General features: G+C 35.8%; 1 protein-coding gene across 3 annotated transcripts in view; it reads right to left on the bottom strand.

Annotated features, from left to right (window-relative positions):
* The window catches only part of SOX5 (SRY-box transcription factor 5), a 346461-nt gene that overhangs the window by 80637 nt on the left and 244359 nt on the right, over positions 1–21465 (bottom strand). For all 3 annotated transcript variants that reach the window (XM_021690523.1, XM_021690525.1, XM_021690524.1), the window contains exon 7: positions 21065–21150. In XM_021690523.1, coding sequence (XP_021546198.1) covers positions 21065–21150 — 86 coding nt within the window. The remainder of the gene's footprint in view (positions 1–21064; positions 21151–21465) is intronic.

The raw sequence follows: 21465 nt of genomic DNA, 5'->3' as shown, positions 1-21465 counted from the left end.
AATTGAGTGTCAAGTCATATTAAATCAGACTATATATTAGTTTGTATATTACAAAAAAAAAAGAAAAGAAAAGAAACATACTTCCAGATTGCATACTTGCTGGAAGCTTGAAAATACTTGGCGCATATGGGAAGAGGCAATGCAAGAGCCATGATTTTTCTCAGTGACTATGAAGTGCCACTCACTTTGCTAAGAAGTCTGCATGCTATTTCAGGGATCACCATAACAAGTCTGTGTGTTCAGTGGGGGTGGTTCGATAACTTGACAAAGATTAAACAACTAGTAGTTTCAGAAGTCTGGGTATCCCTTAAAGTTTTCCTTTCTACTATGTGCCATATAAACTTACCATATGGGGGTAACAATGTTACTACTAAAAATGCTTTCCAAACTTAACATTTATGTGATGAATTCTCTCTATTGCAGTGGGATTTCCCTACCTGCTGGCCAGTGGAAGCTGGGATTTTCCCCAAACTCTGAGCCAACGATAGTTGACATGCCCAGGGATTAAAAGGCTTCAAGAGTCAAAGACTTCTTGAGTCAGTCATGACAGAACTCTCCTCTCCCTGAAGAAAGCACAGCCATTTAAGACTTTTTCTTTACTTGTTTTGTTTTACTGCTGATATTAATAGACAACACATATGATGGGTTAAAATTATGAAGACTTCTTCCTATGGATTTCTCCCTTAGTTTTTCCTTCATTTTTCTTCTGTAAACTTTCATGATTGAGAAAATATTAGGTATTATATTAGTGTTGTTTATTTAAGTACATAAATTAAGTTAGTCTAAATTTTGAGAGAAATCTGGACACAGAATGATAATAGCAGCAAAAATAATCATAATAGCTAAAATGTATAGGATTCTTACTATGTGCCAGGCCCATGCTGTCTCTCTCTGAAACTTAGGAAACAGATACTATTCTTATTTTGTGGAGAAAGCCACTGAAGCACAGAGAAAAGTGAAAGTCATTTGTCCAAAGGCACATAATAAGAGGCAAAGAATAAGTTAGAATCCAAGTCTTTTTACAGAGCTCGTATCTCTTAACCAATTCCTTAGGAACATGTTTCCTGGTCGTTTAAATACAGTAGTGGGCTCTGGGGCTTTTGGGCAAAGAGTTGGACAAGCCCAGGGAGGGCAATTCTAACAGTACTGATGACAGAGCCTGGGGTCTTATGATTAGAACTATATGACTGCCATTGTAGTGCAGAAAGGACATGAGAACTATGCAAGAGGACATTTTCCCTAGCATTTGGATCTCCTCCTTCTTCTTGGCCACTGCCAGTAAAAAATATTTTAGTTCGATTTACTTCTCAACTCATGGTGTTGGAAGGGCATATAAGAGAGAGCTATGATATGGTCAGACAGATTGGGAAAGCCTTCTCTACAAATAGGATTACTTGGAGGTCAGAAGGATGAGATGATGCAACTATGCACACGGAGTCGGAAAAAGTACTAGGAGAAAAACCTAGTGGTAGGAGAGAACATGACAAGTGCAGGGTATTGGAAGGAGTCCAGTGAGGCTCTCGTGTAGAGGCAGAGATGTTCAAAAAGGTAGATGAGGAGCCGTAACAGTTTAAGAAGAGGAATGACATAATTAGATTTGCATTTCCACAAGATGAGTCTAGATATAATATGGAGAATTGATTGGAAGCGTTCGGTTCACCGACACTCCCCTTTTAATGGAATAAGAGTAACATAATCACTTTTTTACATGATTTAAAATTGATTCAGAATCAGTTATAGAATAAATCTGGATATATAATTTTCAACGTTTTGAGCCTCATCCTTATTTCAATATTTACTCTTTCCTATATAATTTATACTAATAATTCAATCATATTAACAAACTTTATATTTTGCCTCAATTCATAGTCACTAACCTTGATTCTTTTGGATCATTTAAAAAACAATAAGAAAAATATATTAAAAATGAGCCATTTGCACTACCTAAGCCACACATTACTCTTAAATCAATTAAAATAACAGAAACACATTCGAGTAGTACCTTGAATTTATAATGTGTCTTGAATCATGACAGGCTTCCCTTTCATTTGCATGGGACACACTTCTCATATCATCAAAGTAGTCCAGAGAAATAATCAACAATTGTAACTTCTCCTTTCCTACCTTAAATTAATTGATTCATTCAATATTTATTTATTGAACACCTATAACTTACCAAGCATTATTCTAGACACTTAGAACACATTAGTGAACAGAGATCTCTACCTTAATGATAAGATTTTAAATTTTTCCCCCCAAAAGACCTGCAAGACTTTAATCTTTCATTCTATCTATCTAGTACTTGTCTAACATTTCCCCATATGACACTATCTATTACTTGTGGTTATTATGATTGGGAAGTTATATATCCATTATTCTTCATATTTGTAAATGAGTATTGCTTTTGAAAGAAGTGAGGTCATTCTCAAAGGTGCGTGATTGAGTGATACATGCTTACAACATAGATACACCTTGGAAAACTTTATGCTAAGTGAAATAAACCAGACACAAAAGGAGGAATAGTGCATGATTTCACTTATATAAATACCCAAATTCACAGAGACAGAAAGTATAACAGAAGGTTAATAAAAAGCATAATAGAGTTACCAGGGGCTGAGGGAAGGGAGAATGGTAAGTTATTATTTCATGGTTACAGAGCTTCCATTTGGGATGATTAAGAGTCCTGGAAATAAATAGTGGTGATGGTTACATAACATTCTGAAGGGATTTAATGTTATTAAATTCTACACTCAAAAATGGTTAAAATGATAAATTTTATTGTTACGCATATTTTACCACAAAAGTGGAGTGATTAAGAGGGTGCTAGAAAGAAAAAAACAAACACCGTTTTCCAGTCCCACATTAAGCTTTATTTCTTTAAAACAATTTTTCTAATTTGTTCTCATGTGTTGGTTCATTTTGTACATTAACTCAAGAGAACATATTTAAAGGGGGAAAGGAGTAATGGTATTTTAAAGTAAAAGGAGGCTGGATATACTAGATTCTTTAAAAAAATTACTAAAAATTATCCTAGGCTTTGGAAACAAATATAAATAAAAGAAAGAAGAGTATGTTCTAAATCAACCCAATTCAGTAATGCCCCTTTCAAGTTAATGGTCGCTCTGAAACAGAAGCTACAAGATCATGTCAACCCTTCATTGACTTTGCAAAAAAGCACAGCATTTGCCAGTTCTACTGTAAAAGGTACTTCTTTCTTCACTTTCCCCTCCTCCTCCAAAGCTAGCTTCTTCTTCATATTCAGATGACTGTTTATGAGCTCAATCCTGTTTCAACTGTCACTCTTTACATCAAGGAAAGATAGATGGGACACACCAACCCCAACCTAAATGACCTTTGGATGTGACAAGAGTTTTAGGTCAGCCTTGCTAAATGGAGGCCTTGGTGTATCGAGACATGCCTTGGGGTGAAATTTACAGTGAATTTATTATCTCCCAATGCCCTTTGGACTGCTTCCCACCATCAAACACTATGGCAGCACTTGGAACAGGAAGAAATACATTAACTGGAATCTGATCGTTTTAAAAGGTTACAGCTGCCCAAATATAATTTAATTTCATACTTGCCCTTTGAGGGTTTGGTGTATATTTTCATTTTATGACTGCAAATGATAAAGCTCTTAAGATTCCAGGCAATAAAAAGAGAAAAAAAAAGTATTTTAAGGGTTAGAAGTCTATTCAGTTCATACTCAATGAGTGAAGTGACAAATTAGCTTTTTTAAAAAAATCTAACATTTCTCTTTTTTATTTGGACCATCTCTTATTCCTCTTCTGATCCTACACTTCTATGTTTGGTTGAAATTAGTATGTGAACACTGACCTCAGATCTCAGCCAGTGAGAAAATAAAACGGGTGATAAAGAAAAAATGAAGATAAAGTCAACCTGATTTAAAGTGAAAATACTTTAGGGGACACATAGGATAGGGGACACATTTTTCAGTGGTGTTCCCTCTCATACGATTGGGAAAATTTACCCATTAGAGTATATCAACATGAAATCGATTTACCATTGATCTTGTACTTCTGTAGTATATCACATTTCCACAGACTCTAACAAAAGGTTCACAAAATCCTCTATAAATGCCACACCACAGCCTCATTACCTTAACTAGAAAATATTATTACTTTTATTTTATTAACAGAAAATAAGTGGTATGGCGTTAAGTCAATGGAATTAATCAGAAAAAAATCAGAAGCAAAAATGAGATAAAATTACCTAGAGTTTACTATTTTAGCCATCAAAACAAAACAAACAAGCAGCAAAAACCAACTTTTGCTCTTTCCCTTTAACTTGATACTTGACAAGACTTCTCAGTTCTTTAAATATCAATCCAATAGAGTTTGAGGCAACATAGTATTTTGGATTCACTACTAATAATAAGAAAAGCCACATAGTGAAACTTTTAATCCATATGAACCAAATACAGCTTAAAGTTGTGTGCGTGTGCCCACTCAAGTGTGTATGAACATGTGTGCACACATATGCATTCTTTTGTCATTTTTCAATTTAGTCAATATATATTTTTCTTGAAAGATATTGAGCTAGTTCCTGTGAAGTTTATGCTTTAAACAAATATTTTAGTTTATTTTAAGAGGGTGCTCCTAACATGAACAATAAAGAACCATAAAGAATCAGCATTTAAGTATTGTAAAATTTAAACATAATTACATATATAATTATAAATACTAATGTATCTATATTAGCAAATTTATTTCACGTTAGTATATCACTGTTTTCAAAGCATTTTGCACAGTATTTAATCTACATAACAATTCTAGCAGTCACATACTACTATCCCTGTTTATAGATTATGAAAATGTAGCCTAGCATATTTAAGGAACCTGCCCCAACTAGCAAATCTAGTGGTTACTGAGACTCACATGCTCTGGATGGTAATGGGTAATGGGACTTATTCTTTCATTCATTCATTTATTTATCCCTCTTTCAATCAACAAATATTAATTAAAGGCTCACCTAAGGTGAGATTATCCAGGAATCAATTCCCAGTTCTTTTAAAAAGGGTCTTATTCTCATTTCTCTAAGGAAGATATAGAAATGGCCAGTAAGCACATAAAAAGATGCTCAATATTACTAATCATTAGGGAAATGCAAACCCAAACCACAATGTGGTATCACCTAACACCCATTTATATGGCTATTATCAAAACGAAACAAAACAAAACAGCAAAATCCACAAGACAAAGACAAATGATGGTGAGGATGTGGAGAAATCGGAACCCTTGTTCATTGCTGGTAGAAATGTAAAATGGTGTAGTCTCAGTGGAAAACATGGCAGTTCCTCAAAAAAATTAAACCTAAAATTACCATATGATCCACCAATCCCACTTCTGGGTAAACACCCAAAATACTTGAAAGCAGAGACTGGGACAGATATTTGTATATCCATGTTCATAGGAGCATTATTTACAATAGCAAAAAGTGAAAACAACCCAAATATCTACCAATGGATGAATGGGTAAACAACAGATGGCATATACAAGCGATAGAATATTATTCAGCCTTAAAAAGGAAGAAAATTCTGACACATGATGAACCTTGAAATATTATACTAAATGAATAAGCCAGACCCTAAAAACCAAACACTGCATGATTCCCCTTATATGAGGTACCTCAAAGGGATAATTCATAGAGACTGAAAGTAGAATGGCAGTTACCACAGACTGGTTGAGGGGTGGTGAAAAAGTCAGTAGTTCTTGCTTAACGGGTATGAACTTTCAATTTGGGATGATGAAAAAGTTGTGGAGATGGGTAGTGGTGATGGTCGTACAACACTATGAATGTACTTTATGCCACTGAATTGTATGCTAACGAACGCTTAAAACGGTAAAGTTTATGTGATGTATACCTTGCCATAATAAAAAGCAAATCCATGGAAAGTTAACAAAAATAAGCAAAGTTTGGGTCACAATCAAAATTTTAAAAAATAAAATTAAGAGCAGAAATTACATACTGAAGTCTTTACTCCAACAAAATCAGATGAGAAGTTAACATAGAAAGAAAGCCAAATGAACAAAGCATAAACAAAGAAATGCTGGAATTAAGGACAGCAGACAAAGCTGAAAGCCATGTTAAAATAGGGGGCCTGAAAGCACGTATATTGAACTGTAAGATAGCTCACTCCTCTCAGCTTCAACTGTCCTGTCAACCATCAACTAGGCTTCGACTCCCTAGGCAGTCGATGATGGAACTCCTTTCTGAGGTGGCCAAAAAAATCAAGGAAATTTGAGGGGTGATGAAGCTGTCTTGTATCTTGACTGTGGTTGTGGTGGTGGTGGTGGTGGTGGTTAAAACTCAAAGAACTGTGCATCCAAAACACAGTCAATTTTACTGGCTGTTAATTTTAGACATTAAAAAAATAAAAGATACCATGTAAAAATGAAAAGGACCTTATTCAACAACTTTGACTTATAATCCTAAACATTCGGGCCTTCCTTTCCAAGAAAGAATCAGGAAAATTGGGAATTTGCTAACACTGTAGATTATAATGATTTTTTTTTTCAAAAAACATTACAAAATTCAGACCTGATCTCTCTCTATCTCTAATGTCTCCATATGGGTATAAAAATGAATTACAAATGGTTTGAGTGTGCAGAAGAGCAGCTAGCCAGGGGTTACCACCTACTGTTTGAGATAATAGGAGTATGAAGTACAGATAGTAGACTATTAAATAAACAAGGTGAAAAGCAATTCTTTCCATTTCAGCTGATGCTAAGAAACCAATTGTGCTGTACTTTCTTAGCATAAAAATAATGAGCAGTGTTTCCTCATCTACATGCTTCCTTTCCAAGACAACTCACACTTCTTTCCCAATCTATGAAGCATAGTTTGAAAACATACCAATTCTAATGGGAGAGGTAGTGAAAACAGGACTCTTTCAACTGTTGGTGTTCTGGTCTAAATGGAGGCCTCTACCATTGACATATTTGGCTTTATTATTAAAGAAGATGAACTAGGCTAGGATCTTCTGTGATCATTTAGAATGTTATATATTCTATTCAGACCAAAAGAACAAACGCCCAGATATATTGTCTTCTGATAGTTTCCAACCTTGCCATTTGAATATTCCTAATTCCAGTTTCTGACTCATTGGCTCATATCTGGATTAGTCCTTTAATTGTTTAGCCAACAAGCAAACACTTCCAAAAAAGATCGCTCCTCCATTATTTTTCACTGTCATGGGAGAGTAACAGGCTAGTTAGAGGCTCAGATCTTGATAAACGAGAGAGAGGAGAAAAGACCTGAAGGAAAGAGAAGAGGGGAAGGAAGAGGTAGAGAAGGATTAACAGAGGAGGGTAGCTAAGAACGTAAAGAGGAAAAGTTAAGTGAAGAGAAAAAAAAAGACATAAAAGTAAAAACAAAGAGAAAAATTTCCAAGAAACAGAAAGGTCCAATTTTTAGAACTAGGTTCCTATTTTAAAACCTTTAACAGCCCCTAAGGACAACAGAGTTGGTAGAGTCCAAACACTGGCTGTGTCACTGAAGATGACAGCATTTGATTACTGTTAGGAAGTTATTTTACGTGAAATTTTTGTTTATTTCTAGATAGCTCTTTTTTCCTTGTGTTTAAGTATGCTGTTAGGTTGTCTATTGGGTAATCTAGCACTGGTCTGACCTGCTCATCTTTATTCTCATCCCATGGAGCTATAATGGGAATAATTAAAACCTTATTGCCTAATTGGATCTTCAGAGCTAGCTTGACTATTTTCAAGTTTCTAAGGCATTTCTTTTTCTGAATGCCTCAGATCAATAATTGCCTCATTACCCTTCTCTCATGTTTTCCTTGATAGCACATGAATAAATATGTCCATGAATCAGAGAAGTTCACTTATAAGCTGGAAAGCTTCCTTCTTGGATTTTCTGGGGCTCCCAGTTACTTTCACTAGTGCTTCTGTCGCTTCATTGTTTCCCTTCCTCCATTATATATAAGTAGGACAGCTAGAGGAAGGACAGGAACATGCATTTTACAAATAAGAAAACTTGAGTCATGAGAAGATTAAATGACCTGAGACCAGACTCCTACATCGCTTCAAAGTCAGGTTGCAACTAGAACCCTTATTTATTGAGCATTTTGGGTGGTTAGAAGGATCATGATAGTTAAATCAGCTATATTGGCTGCCTTTATTATGTCCTATTTATTCTTATGCCCTAACTACCCATGTTGTAAAACTCTCCCCATCATAACAAACACTAAAATTTTCCAGTAGCACATGGCTTTCCCTTCAAAGGGAAAAGCTAGTCTCTTTCCCAAATGATTGTTGATACTGTAAAAGCTCTAGTAATGGGGAGATGAACCATGAGAGACTATGGACTCTGAGAAACAAACTGAGGGTTCTAGAGGGGGTGGGGTTGGGGGATGGGTTAGTCTGGTGATGGGTATTAAAGAGGGCACGTTCTGCATGGAGCACTGGGTGTTATACACAAACAATGAATCATGGAACACTACGTCAAAAACGAATGATGTAATGTATGGTGATTAACATAACGTAATAAAAAAAAGCTCTAGTAAGTCAAATGGAATGAAAGGAAATAGAGAGATTCTATTTATTTTTAGGAAGAACTGAAACATAGGTTTCTTGTAGTCTTACATGTAAAGATTTTTATATTGAAAATATATTTTATTTTCATAAAGACATTCTGCTTGCATTAAATTCTTGAATAAAGATGGATTTCTCCCATCACCATACTCCTTTGTACTATAAGACATAATTGCTCTATCTCAGAAAACTACTTGCTAACTTAAATTACCAAATAACTTGTTAGGCTTGTTTCTGACAATGGGAAATACTTAACTGAGGCGATAATGATGAGGATGGTAGCAGCCAATGATGTCTGAATGCTTATGCTATGCTAAACATTTTGTATGTGGTATCTCACTTAATCCTCACAACGTCTTTATCATCTAGGAAAAATATTATCAAATTTCACATGTGAAGAAACTAAGACTAAGAGGTATTTAGTAACCTGACCAAAGACACACACAAACAGGGTCTCATTATGGAACCAAAGCCCGTAATCCACTATACTATATATACCATTTACATATTATTTATTTGTAAGATTTATTTGAATATTTAAAAAATTTAAATAAAATTTGGGGAACAGGTTTTACAGAAAGGAGGAAAAAAAAAAGCTTAAGTCATTTAAGTCCTCTAACTAGTTACTATGCCAGCATACCAGTACACTACCAAATGGTTACAATGCAAAGATTGAATCTATGACAAGATATTTTATGCTTTCATACTATGTTTGACGCTAGCTTGTATCTAAGGTGACACTAAGACATCCAAATTTAAAATTGCTGTGGAAGGAAACCAGATATAAGATGAATCAAATGAAGAGGGAATAAAAATGAAGAACACGTAGGGCCTTAACTTCTTTTTTTATTGTTTAGTGAAATGTCTTGGCAGAACTTCCGTATGTTAACCAAATGTGTTAGCTATACTATTTCTAATAACTTAAGATTCCTTTAAAACTAAAGAACTAAATTTAGAGGGAAACTAGTCACATGAAAATTATTTGAAGGGCACATATTTGAAGTAGCTGGAGTTGTAGGGCACAGTATAAATTTCCAATGGAGGCTTGTTATCTTAAAGTAACTGCTATAGATGGATGGATAATATTTGCTATAGTTCTGCCTCATTCCTAAAAGGAACTAATTGCAATTTCCCTATCAGCATTACTTTTGTCATTCTATGCCGAAGAAGTTCTAGAAATGGGAAAAGCAAGGGAACACTGTTGTAATTTTCATGTTGGAGGCATTAATTATGCTGGTGCAATGCTCATTGTAGCAAATCATTTGGGAGCATACTTTGAATCCGTTCCTCCATTTCTTTCTGTCTACTTATATCCAAAAAGTGGCTCGGTAAGAAAAAGGAGTATGACATTAAGGAAAAGGTCAGGATTAAGAAATATGAAATAATTAAGGGTTCATTTCCCTATCCCCCTTCCTCCTCATGCCGTCAGTTTAGCAGGACAATATTGAGAAACTTCTACAGGAAACAGCAAATTTGAAATCTACGGGACTGGCTTAAGTTTTTTTATCTGAAGGAACCGAATAGAGCTCTATTTTCAAGTCTCCTGAAGGCACTTGCCAACCAAACACAGCTCAAAATTGTAATGTGGTTTTTCTCCTTGGTCTCTCTCTCAGAACAGTTCTTTCATGACTACACAATCTTATCTGCATGATTACATAATCATCTTTGAATACTATCTTTCTTCTAAGAAGCAAATAAAATATCAACAAGACTTGTGATGTAAACAATCTCACTTTGAACCTTCTATGAACAAATAGATATGAAACAGCATGCTTCTCTGTTGTTTTGTTTTCTGAATTCCTTGATCTTTCAATAGCTTTTCACAAAAGAATTAATTCACAGAGCACAATCACTGAACTCAGCAAAATGAAAGCAATTCAGAAGGTTGCCATTGTTACTAATATGCAAATCCTACCCATTGTTTTATTCATCCTTAATTTAATAGTCTAAAAGCAAAAATAGCAATTTTTCTTCCCTCTTTTATACAAAACAACTTAAAAATAATATATATGAATGTATGAGTTTATTTTTAGGAATACCATGGTAAAATAGGAAGAAGCTAGATTTAGCTTTCAGTTGCTAGGATTCCAGGTGGTACGCTTCTGTAATATTGGATTTAGCCAGGTCATCACTTAGACTCTAAATTGCCTCATCAATAAAATTAAAGAGTTGGGCTATAAGAATGGTTTTAAAATTTTATTTTAGCAGCAGAATCTTTCATTCAAACAGTCTTAGTCAGTATAACTTGATCTATAAAACAAATAAAAATGAATGTACTGTTTGGGGTGCTTGGAGCCACAGGGGCTCCTGTGAATAGTTTGAAATAACTGTTTTCAGTGAATGGTCTCTGAGGTCCTTTCCATTTCAAATATACTTGATAGGACAGGAGGTTTTGTGGCTTTCTTCAAGTTCTATTCCACTTTCATACTCCATTCATTCTTTTAAATTTCAAGCTCCTCCATAGTCCATTAAGGATTCCTAACCGACTCATCTTTGCATTCCTTTTTTTTTTTAAGACTTTATTTATTTTTTTGACAGAGAGAGACACAGCAAGAGAGGGAACACAAGCAGGGGGAATGGGAGAGGAAGAACCAGGCTTCCCATGGAGCAGGGAGCCCAATGTGGGGCTCGATCCCAAAACCCTGGGATCATGACCTGAGCCGAAGGCAGACGCTTAACGACTGAGCCACCCAGGTGCCCTTCATCTTTGCATTCCTTATGATGCCTAGCCTAAGCACTTACAAAGAATAAATATTTGCTGAGTAAATACAATTTTCAGGATACTATGGGGTTTATAAAAATAATTTGCTTCCACATTCAAGTTTGAAACCATAGGAATTATTTCCTTAAAGGGAGTCATGAAAAGTTCATAAATTTTCTCAAATTTATATGAGAAATAGTTTAGTATCTATAGACAACAGAGTAGAATAAGAGTATATATTCTGCTAATATATCTAGAAAAAGAGTAAGCTTTGAAGAGTGATGCCAGAAAATCTTTTTTATATTATTTAAAAATGCATATTACATTAAAGGCATCTATGTAAATAACTTATTTTAAATTTTATAAGGTATTTATTTAGAATAGTTCTGGGTGGCTCATAGAGACAATTCATTTGTATTATACACATGGAAAAATAGGACTCAAAAGGAGGCATTATTTTTATTTTATAGATATAAATATTGAGATAGTGAGCAATAGCAAAATATAGAACATTATACTCCAAGTAACTTCTCATACTTTGGGGGGATAAGTAAACTCATTGCTTTCCAGAGTCTTGTGATGGGTCTTAAAATTACACCACACAGGGGAATACAATTATTTCCTCATAAATAAGATGATAAGCCTCAATTTTACTAACTTGCTTTACCTGCTGTCCTGCAAAGTAAATCCAGGTAAGAGAAGTCTGCCAAGTCCTAATTTGCGAGACTGCTTTTTAGAAAGAAGGTTTTAATTTCATTTAATAACACTTACTAAACAACTCATAATACCAAGCATTTATTATTACCTAGCACATAATATTTGATAGATGGCAATTAACACTTTTATTGCTCTAAGCACTTTATGTATATTATCTCATTTAATCCTCACAATAAGATATCATTTATGCCCACATTATATAGACAAAAAATTCAGGGATTGAGAAGTTAGGTAACTTGCCCAAAGTCACAGAGCTGGTGAACAGCAGAACCTTGGATCTTGAAGGCACAGATGGTTGCAGGTGGCACACTTTTAACCATTACATTATAAGGTCTCTCACTAAGCAATAGTGCCTCTTAAAATATTAGTCTATGGATAATGCCTTAATATAATAAAAATTTTTGCTTTAGTCTTTATATTTTCTAATTATCCCCTGCTGAGAGACTCAATTTTTCTGTATGTAATCAATTAACTACAAAGACTTCTGCCCTATGTTTACCAGTTCTATGTAGTGTAATTTACATGTTCCATTTGCATGCTCTGAGACTTAGGCATCCAAATAATGGATAATATTCAAGGATAATATTCAACAGTTTTCCAGTATCAACAAACACCAGCATTTCTTCCTCTTAGGGGCATCTGTCTTCATTTGGGTTCTTTAGTTTCAAGATTCTTTTCTTTTTTAAGATTTTATTTATTTCTTTGAGAGAGAGAAAGGGAGAGAGAGCATGAGCAGAGTGGCAGAGAGAGAAGGAGAAGCAAACTCCCCACTGAGCAGGGAGCCCAATGTGGGACTCGATCCCGAACCCCGGGATCATGACCTGAGCCAAAGGCAGATACTTAACCGACTGGGCCACCCAGGCATCCCTAGGTTCAAGATTCTTATTGGTCCTATTAAGGTAATAACTTTTACTTATGTGAAATATTACTCCTAAAGTTGAGCTTTTCTTTATGAAAGGTTCCTTGAATAAATTAAAGGATACTAGTAATATCACCTAATTTGACAATTAGGTTGAAGAATAAATTTCTACTATAAATACAATCTGTGAATCTGAAGACTGTTTGTTGCTCTCTCTTCTTATATATAAGCCAAGAATAGAAAATTGTGTAGTTTGTTTTTCTTGGTAACATGAAAAGTCTTTACACTTTGAAAATTTCAATACATTGGTATTGTTCTTAGATTTGAATCTACTGTCGGCCTCGAGCCTTGCAATCCTTTTATGTATGGTAATTAGCCACGAAACATTTTAGAGCAACCTAAGTATGTTTTGATTAAGAGAACATAGAATGCCATCAAGGAATGGGCATTGACTGACTTGGGAGCGGAAAACCTGGCGCTGACAAATAGTTTTATTACTTCAGTGTGAGCAAAGATAGGACTTCAAATACAATTTAAAGTTTAGCATTAATTTGATTGGCCATTACAATAAAGATGGGTTCTGTGGAAAAGCACACATGTACTAGTGTTTCTGTTAGCGTGTAATGAGATACCATGGAACTGCTGGAAACAAGGAAATACAGAAATAGCATGAAAAAGACACTGCTTGTACTGTCTCCATTGTCCAAATGTCAAAACAGCTCCCGGGAACCCTAGGGGTGGTAATAACTATGAAAGTAGTTCCTACCAGTTCGTCCTTAAAGGAGATTCTTGAACGCTGCTGGGTTCTGACTCTAGCCCATATGGGCTTGGAAAAGTCAGAGAAAATGTTGGCTGCACTTTTTCAGGCCTATTTGCATATGTTCTTTAGTATGCAGAATGTCTCTGTATATAATTTAATTGTTGGGTTTTTTGCCTCTATTAATACATATGCAAATGACTCACACTTGCAGCTGTGCTGTATTAATCATATGTGTGCTTCTGTCTGTCTGCCCTGCAGGCTCAGGGTCGAAGGGAGAGGAAAAGAGGGAATTCACTCTTTTAACCTGCAAGGAAGCTCACTCATGCAGACAGAAGACCGACAGCAAACAGCGCACCAGGGTTGCGACTGAAATGAGGAGCAGTTGAGCATTTTTCACCCTGTATGAAATGACGATCACCTGAAAGTTACACTGAATCGTACAGTACATAGGTAGATAAAGATGAAGACCACCCTTGTAAGTAATTCTTTCAATAAGAAGGTAAAAATCCTTACATCCAGACCTCTCCATATGGTTATTTCTCCCTTATTGATTTTCTGGGCGTTTCTCTTGGTCAGACACATAAAGCCATGCTCAGTAACTTACAGTGCTCTGGGAAATATGAAACATTTATCTATGTCCTGTCATAATTATTGACCTCCTTCGGAGACTGGCAGGAGGTTGATAAAAAGATGAACTTCAGTTTTTCATCCATGTCTGCCTTGATGTTACTCTCTATCAGATAGAAGCTTAAGCCATTTCCACCAGGACTTCCACGTACCTTTGATAGCTATGAAAAAAGATTGATTTCCGTTGATATTTTGTATGATTCATTCTCTAACTTGATCAAGAGTCATCTCTCATTTTCTCAGTCCCAGAGAATGCATGTTACTGATGGTACTGGTTACTGGAATGATAGCCCCATGTGATTTCAGTTATGACAACTTGTAATTCTGTGTCTTTATTCCAAAAATATTATTATGGATTTAAAAAGCAATCCTCCTGGAATTCATTAAAAAGTTTCACCAATTCAGTAAAAAATCTTGAATGAATGCTACTTGCTTATTTTGAGTAAAATATGACCATCCAAGAATAATTTCAATGTTTTTCCCTTTGCTTATCACTATTAATCATTGGTTGGAGTCGACATTTTTGGCTTCCTATAGGTAGAACAGGTGGCAACCATCTTTTGGCCAACACAAATACTGTATTTATAAAGTGAGAAATAAATGGATAAATATTTCCTTCTAATTTCAAATCTTAGAAACCTAGCTAAAAAAATAGAAATAGTACATATATTACATTATAACTATTACTATTAAAAAAATTCATGCTGCCCATTAGGTAAAATGAAAACAACAACGAATATGAGAAAGGAATGTTCGATGGACTGTTGCCATCATTTGGTTTAATTAATTAGGAATAGATGATTCACTTAGCTTATTTTATCCAGGCGCAAAACTCCAAAAGATTCAAAGTGTAACTTCATTTGGCTTAAATAATTATACTTACTTTTTGATACTGAAATGAAGCTATGTTAGTTTTCTATACAAATCAATCCCTCCTCTAAAAAAAGACAGTATCAGGAGAACAAATGTCAAGAGCATCACTGGCTCTTGAAAGAAAAAAAAAAAGGTAGTCTGAAGAAAAAAAAAAGAAGGAAAGGGAGGAAATAACATAAAAGGGTAAACCCAGTATATGATATTGCTGAATGGATAGTTACTATTTTGATAATGCACCCTTCCGTTATTTAGAAATCACTTACTTTAGTGTTGTGTAGGTAAGCTGAGCTGTATTGAGTCAAAGTACCTCCAGCAGTTCATATTCTTATGTATGTCATACATACATTAACAAACAATACAAGAATAGTCTAACATTACAATGTTTGGTCTTTTTTATATGTGTAAATTCTAATTACTTGAAAGGAATTACATAAACTGTAATAAATGCTAAAACACATTCTTTATGCAGCAGCCCATGGCTATGATGAGATAAATGGGGGGATAGAACAGGAGAGACAGAGCTAGGGATTTCTCATATACTAAGAATTTTCCAGGAGGGGCTGAAAAATATAAAGTTCCCAGGTCTTTAAATTAATATCACTTGTCCCAGAAATTAATCACATACTGCTTTGTTATATTATTAAAAATGATTATGACCATTAGCTCATGATAGTTCCCTTCATTTTGTACGTACATACTGAGCACCAGCTATTTGCTAGGCATTAATCTGAGCACCAGAGATTCATTATTGAACAACAATAACAAAAATGACAGTCCCTGCTCTGGTGAAGCTTAGAGAATACTTGGAACAGACAACAAATAAAAAACATAATAAGTTAGATACTATGTTTGAAGATGACAAGTGCTATAGAAAAAAAAACCGATAAGGGAAATAGAAAATGTGGTATCGCCGGGAGGGTTATTTTGTGATTTAAACAGGTTAGTTAGGGTAGGCCTCCGAGAGTTGACATTAAAGCAAATTCTTGAATGAGGTGAGAGAATGAGCCTTCCAGGCAGGGGGAAGAGTATTTCAGGTAAAGGGACAGCTAATACAAAGCTCTAAAGTGGGAGCACACCTCGGCAGGTCAAGGGACAGCAAAGAGCTCAGTGTAGCTGGAGCAGACTGAATAAGGTAGTATGGAGCAAAACTATTATAACAATATTTCTTTAAATACAGGTAGAGAAAATATGGTGGGCTAAACAGGTACTAGGCATAAAACGTTTTCCTAAGTTTATGTCATCACATTAGAATAGGTATAAAATTTCAGTGGATACCTTACTGAATTCAAACTACTTATTTTTTTCTTCCATGAGCCAACGATGCCTTTGGTGTTCCATTAACTAGACTCGGGGACAATGAAGTATTCCTTTAAAAAGTGATGTTTTATTTTTTTTTAAAGATTTTATTTATTTATTTGAGACAGAGAGAATGAGAGACAGAGAGCATGAGAGGGAGGAGGGTCAGAGGGAGAAGCAGACTCCCTGCCGAGCAGGGAGCCCGATGCGGGACTCGATCCCAGGACTCCAGGATCATGACCTGAGCCGAAAGCAGTCACTTAACCAACTGAGCCACCCAGGCGCCCTAAAAAGTGATGTTTTAAGTTGCAACCTGAGGGAAACAGCAGTTGGCTTGGTAAAGGTGGTGGGTTATGGGGTTCCAGAAAGAGGAAACACCACATGCAAAGATCCAGAAAACCTGAAAACATCAGGGAGTCGTTTAAGGTTCTTCAAATAGGAAGAGGACATGATCAGACTTTCTAAAATCAGAAAGATCCATCAGAGAGCATCAGAGGGGGGGCAAGATGAAGACAGACCAGTTCAGGGGCTAATGTGGTAAATTAGGCAAGCAGTGGGGGTAGCCTGACCAGAAGGGTACTAGTTAAGATGGAAAGAAATGGATGGATCCTTAATGTATTTATTAGGTGTAGTGAATAGACAGTGTATGAGTATGTGTAGAAGAAGAGGAGAAAAGGATAGCTCTCATTTTCCTGGTTGAGCAATAGATGGAATGGAGCCATTTGCTAAGACCAGAGAATGAGCAGGTCTAGGGGCAAGAAAGAGAACTGGTAAGGTGCATTTTGTACTCAGTTTATACTGTCTGTAAACACCTACATATTTTCTCTTGACAGCCAACAAATAGTTGTCTATATAGATGTGAGTCTCAGGAAAGACTGAAAAGCAAAAGAAACAGACAGATATTTCATTGTAAAAATCAATTTTTATTTTATATATATATATATATTTTTTTTTTTTTTTTAAAGATTTTATTTATTTATTTGAGACAGAGAGAGACAGCACATGAGAGGGGGGAGGGTCAGAGGGAGAAGCAGACTCCCCGCCGAGCAGGGAGCCCGATGCGGGACTCGATCCCGGGACTCCAGGATCATGACCTGAGCCGAAGGCAGTCGCTCAACCAACTGAGCCACCCAGGCGCCCCTATTTTATATATTTTTTAAAGTAAGCTCTACCCCCTACATGGGGCTTGAACTCACACCACTAAGATCAGGAGTTGCATGCTATACCAACTGAGCCAACCAGGCACCTCAAAAAGAAATAAATAAAATAGTGCCTTGGCACGTGTTAATTTGTATGCTTTGTATACATAATCCAGATTAAGCTATTTTTTCTTCATGAAAAATAAAACTAAATATATCACATTGCCTACACTACTTTAATTGCTCCTACAGTACGTAAATAAGGTGATTTTATTTTATTTTATTTTATTTTTTTAAAGATTTTATTTATTTATTTGAGAGAGAGAGAGAGCACAAGAGGGGGCAGCGGGAGAGGGAGAAGCAGACTTCCCTGCTGAGCAGGTTAGCCCGATGCGGGACTCAATCCCGGGACTCCAGGATCATGACCTGAGCCGAAGGCAGTCGCTTAAACAACTGAGCCACCCAGGCGCCCCAATAAGGTGATTTTAAAATGTAAGGTATATTTTATGACATGGCAAGAATTTCATTATTTTTATCCAGGAATGTGAAATAATATTAAGTAATAAATAGTGGCTTAATTTAAAACATGTCATTTTGCTTGTCTTTTAACATAACTGTACTCATCTTTATTCTTTCTTTAAGGAAGGTCGTGGTTTTTTGGTTCTATTTAACATTATGTTATCCAGGTTATGGACAATTACATGCCAAAGACTGTTTCAAAAGAAAACACAAATGGCAGGCAAACAAAGTCAATGATGAGTAGGAATAATATTTATAGTGTCAATCCTTAGATCTGGCTGTTCAAAAAGAGAGGCTTGAATTAACATATATCTGTGGAAAGAGGGATGAAATGAAAATGCAGCCTGAAGTAGATAGCTGTCCTTATGAATCTGGTTACTTCTTCCAGCACTGTGATGCATATAGCGTATTTGTATGAGTGCCAATTAATCAGCATTATTGCTATAATTTGATTAGCTTATTACTGAGTTAGCAAATGTCCTAAGAGGGGCAATGTCTCCAAAGTTTAAAATCTCCCGTACTTGGAGAAGCAACTATAATTGTTTAAAAATCATGGATTTTGGACTCTGTGACCCAGTTTTCTTCTCAAATGGAGATATTAATACATAACATGAGGTGTTGTAATAAGAATGAAATGAAAGCCTTGCCAAAGAACCTAGCATAAGAATCTAGGACTAAATCTTAATAACTGGAAGAGAATCTTAGTGTCTGAGAAGGACCTGGAAGTGATGGAGCCTACTCATGGTATGATTAAGAGGTAGCAAATGGGGATCTGATGGAGTCTGATTAAAAGCAGAGTTTGAAGAAAATTAAAACGGGCTCAAACATTACACCCCACTGAAATGAAACTTCTCAGAAAAAGGTATTCAAGATTGGGGTAGATGTTGGATAAGAGTTAAGATAAGACCTTCTGACTAGGTGTTGTAGTCAGTTTGTCTCTGACCCATCGGGGCAGGTCTGTGGGGGAAGAATCGAATTTGACTGTCACCTTCAAGCAACAAGAAGGCAAGTATTATAGTCTCCTTTGCGGCTCTGGGGAAAGCTGAAGTCAAGGTCAGGGATCTGTGAATATAGTGTCAGGAATATGAGTGGCAAAGTCAGTAGTAGAAGTCCTAGCAAAGGGTAGAGTCAGCCCACTTCAAAGAAAAGCCAGATAGTCTGCCATGACATTCTTTTGAAATGTGTTTGCATTTGAGTACCATTTTTAAACCATGAGCAAAAAATGTGTGTGTGTGTGTGTGTGTGTAAATGTTTTAACAGTAGCTAAGGGCTTACCACAAAAGAGTTTTGGATTATTAATTTTCCTATTATACCACGGTGCTGGTTTACTGAGACCCTAACTAAAACTCATATATTTTGTGTACTCATTTATGGGTACAATGCCACTTATATAAAAAAGAGTTTTATTCTGTTTATAGATCAAATTGTAGTGAAAGCAAGGGCAAATACGTTTGGTGTCTTTTTCTCGTTTTCTGAAAATGAAAAAAAATTTATAAGGGAACCTGACATATTATAAGGATGGAAATAAAAGAATTTCAAATATTTTAATAGTATCTCTATAGGAAAAGAAGCTTGGATTGTTGCCTAATGAAGCTACTTTCTACTGGAATCCTACAATGAAACATAGCAGATGCCTCCAATTTGCTCTTGCTTCCTCTCAACCATTAATCCAAGGGATTGCTGGATATTCTCGCCTCTTCTTTTAATTTTTAACTACTCTTTTTAGTTTTACCTTTTGCAACCACTTTCCCGTATTATCGTTATTGCAAAGGATAACAAATATTATGCTAATCTAATTGTCGCCATGGCTCTAACACTTCCCAAGGTATTTCCAGCTCAGAGAAACAAACACTCACATTGTAGCTTATCGCAGAAAAGGTAGAATAGGAATGACTGTTATTAACCTCTGTAGAACATAGTATGTCTCAGTTCCTTGCGAGTTCTTCCTGTGAGACTCGACTGGGTTTTCAGAAACCCAGCAGGTCTTCCAACAATGCCCTATGCTGACCAGATGTATCTGTCTCTTGATGCTACAATATAAAACTCTATTTTTTTCCTTACAGACTAAGATCATCTATCATGACAATGCACTTTCATGAATGCAATTTAAGTTTATTAAGCACAACTGCTTTATATCTGGGTTCACAGGCATACTGTGTCTTTCAGGCAGAGGAAAATAAAAAACTTCTCAAAGGGAGATTAATTCTATTATTAGATGATCTGTTATTCCTGTTAATTGCATAACTATGAAGTCCATAATGACAGAAACTAGGGAAGATTTTGCAGGATGCTGACTCAAAGATTTAAATAGTTAATAATGAAAGATACCTTTAATATAATATTATTGATATTCTTTCCAACTCCAGAGACAAAATTTCTAAAATCACTTGGACATCTGGTAAAATTACAGTAAAATTATCACTGACATTCTTGGGTATATGAGAATATGTATTATTCAGGGCTACAAAGGTCTTAACTGGGTTGTCTGGATAAAGTTGCATTCGTTTAGGTGCTTGCGTTTTTGGTTTACTTATCTTTGCTTGCCCAATGGAGTTGGCATTAGCAGGAGAATAAAAAGACCTACGGAGTCCATAGTACTTGGTGTCCTGAACATTTTTAAATGTAATTTTTGTCAAGTTGCCTTGATTCATAACAATCTGTTTGAATGTCGTGGACAGTTTTTGTTCTTATCTCAATGAGGACCATTCTATGATGAAATTATGTTACACAGTCCTCAAAGCAAAATTAGACCCATTTTTGTCAAATCATAGCAGGCCATAAAAATTACAATAAGCTGCCTTTAGTACAGAAAACAGGGCTACAAATAATGAAAAGGATCAACATCTCAACTTTTGGTTGAGGATCAGTGCAAGTAAATTCAAAAACAAAAAAAAGGGTGAGACAAATATCACTCGGCAGTTTTATTCTGCTTTAACATGATAATAGCCGTCTTCGATATTTACTTAACCTTGGTCTCTCCTGCATTGTTTCCCGACTTACCTGCAGTTGGAGCGGGCCTAAGCCTGGTGTTGCCGCGGCAGCAGCTGCCATGGTAGTTGGGATCAGCTGAACAGGGTAAGGGTCACCTAAGTAAGAGAATAATAGAGGTGTCAGCACCTTTCATCTACTCTCCACCTGCAAATTAAACTCGTGCATTCACTCTTTCCAAAAGCCTTCTTTTGTGTGCCTTGCTGGGGCCTAATGAAAAGCTCTATTGTGCAGCCTTTTACTAACACTCTTTTCACAATTCTGGCTGAGAGAGGAATGTGAATAAAAGGCACAAGCAATTAAGGCGGAAACCTCATCCTTTTTTCATGATGTATTTAGGAAAATGGGAGGAAAAAGTGTGCATTGATCAGAGGGCTACACACACACACACACACACACACACACACACACAC

The sequence above is a fragment of the Neomonachus schauinslandi genome, chromosome 5 (assembly GCF_002201575.2).
Source record: "Neomonachus schauinslandi chromosome 5, ASM220157v2, whole genome shotgun sequence".
Taxonomy (NCBI): Eukaryota; Metazoa; Chordata; class Mammalia; order Carnivora; family Phocidae; genus Neomonachus; species Neomonachus schauinslandi.
Note: the sequence above shows the minus strand (reverse complement) of the source record. Positions and strands in the feature narration are given on the sequence as shown.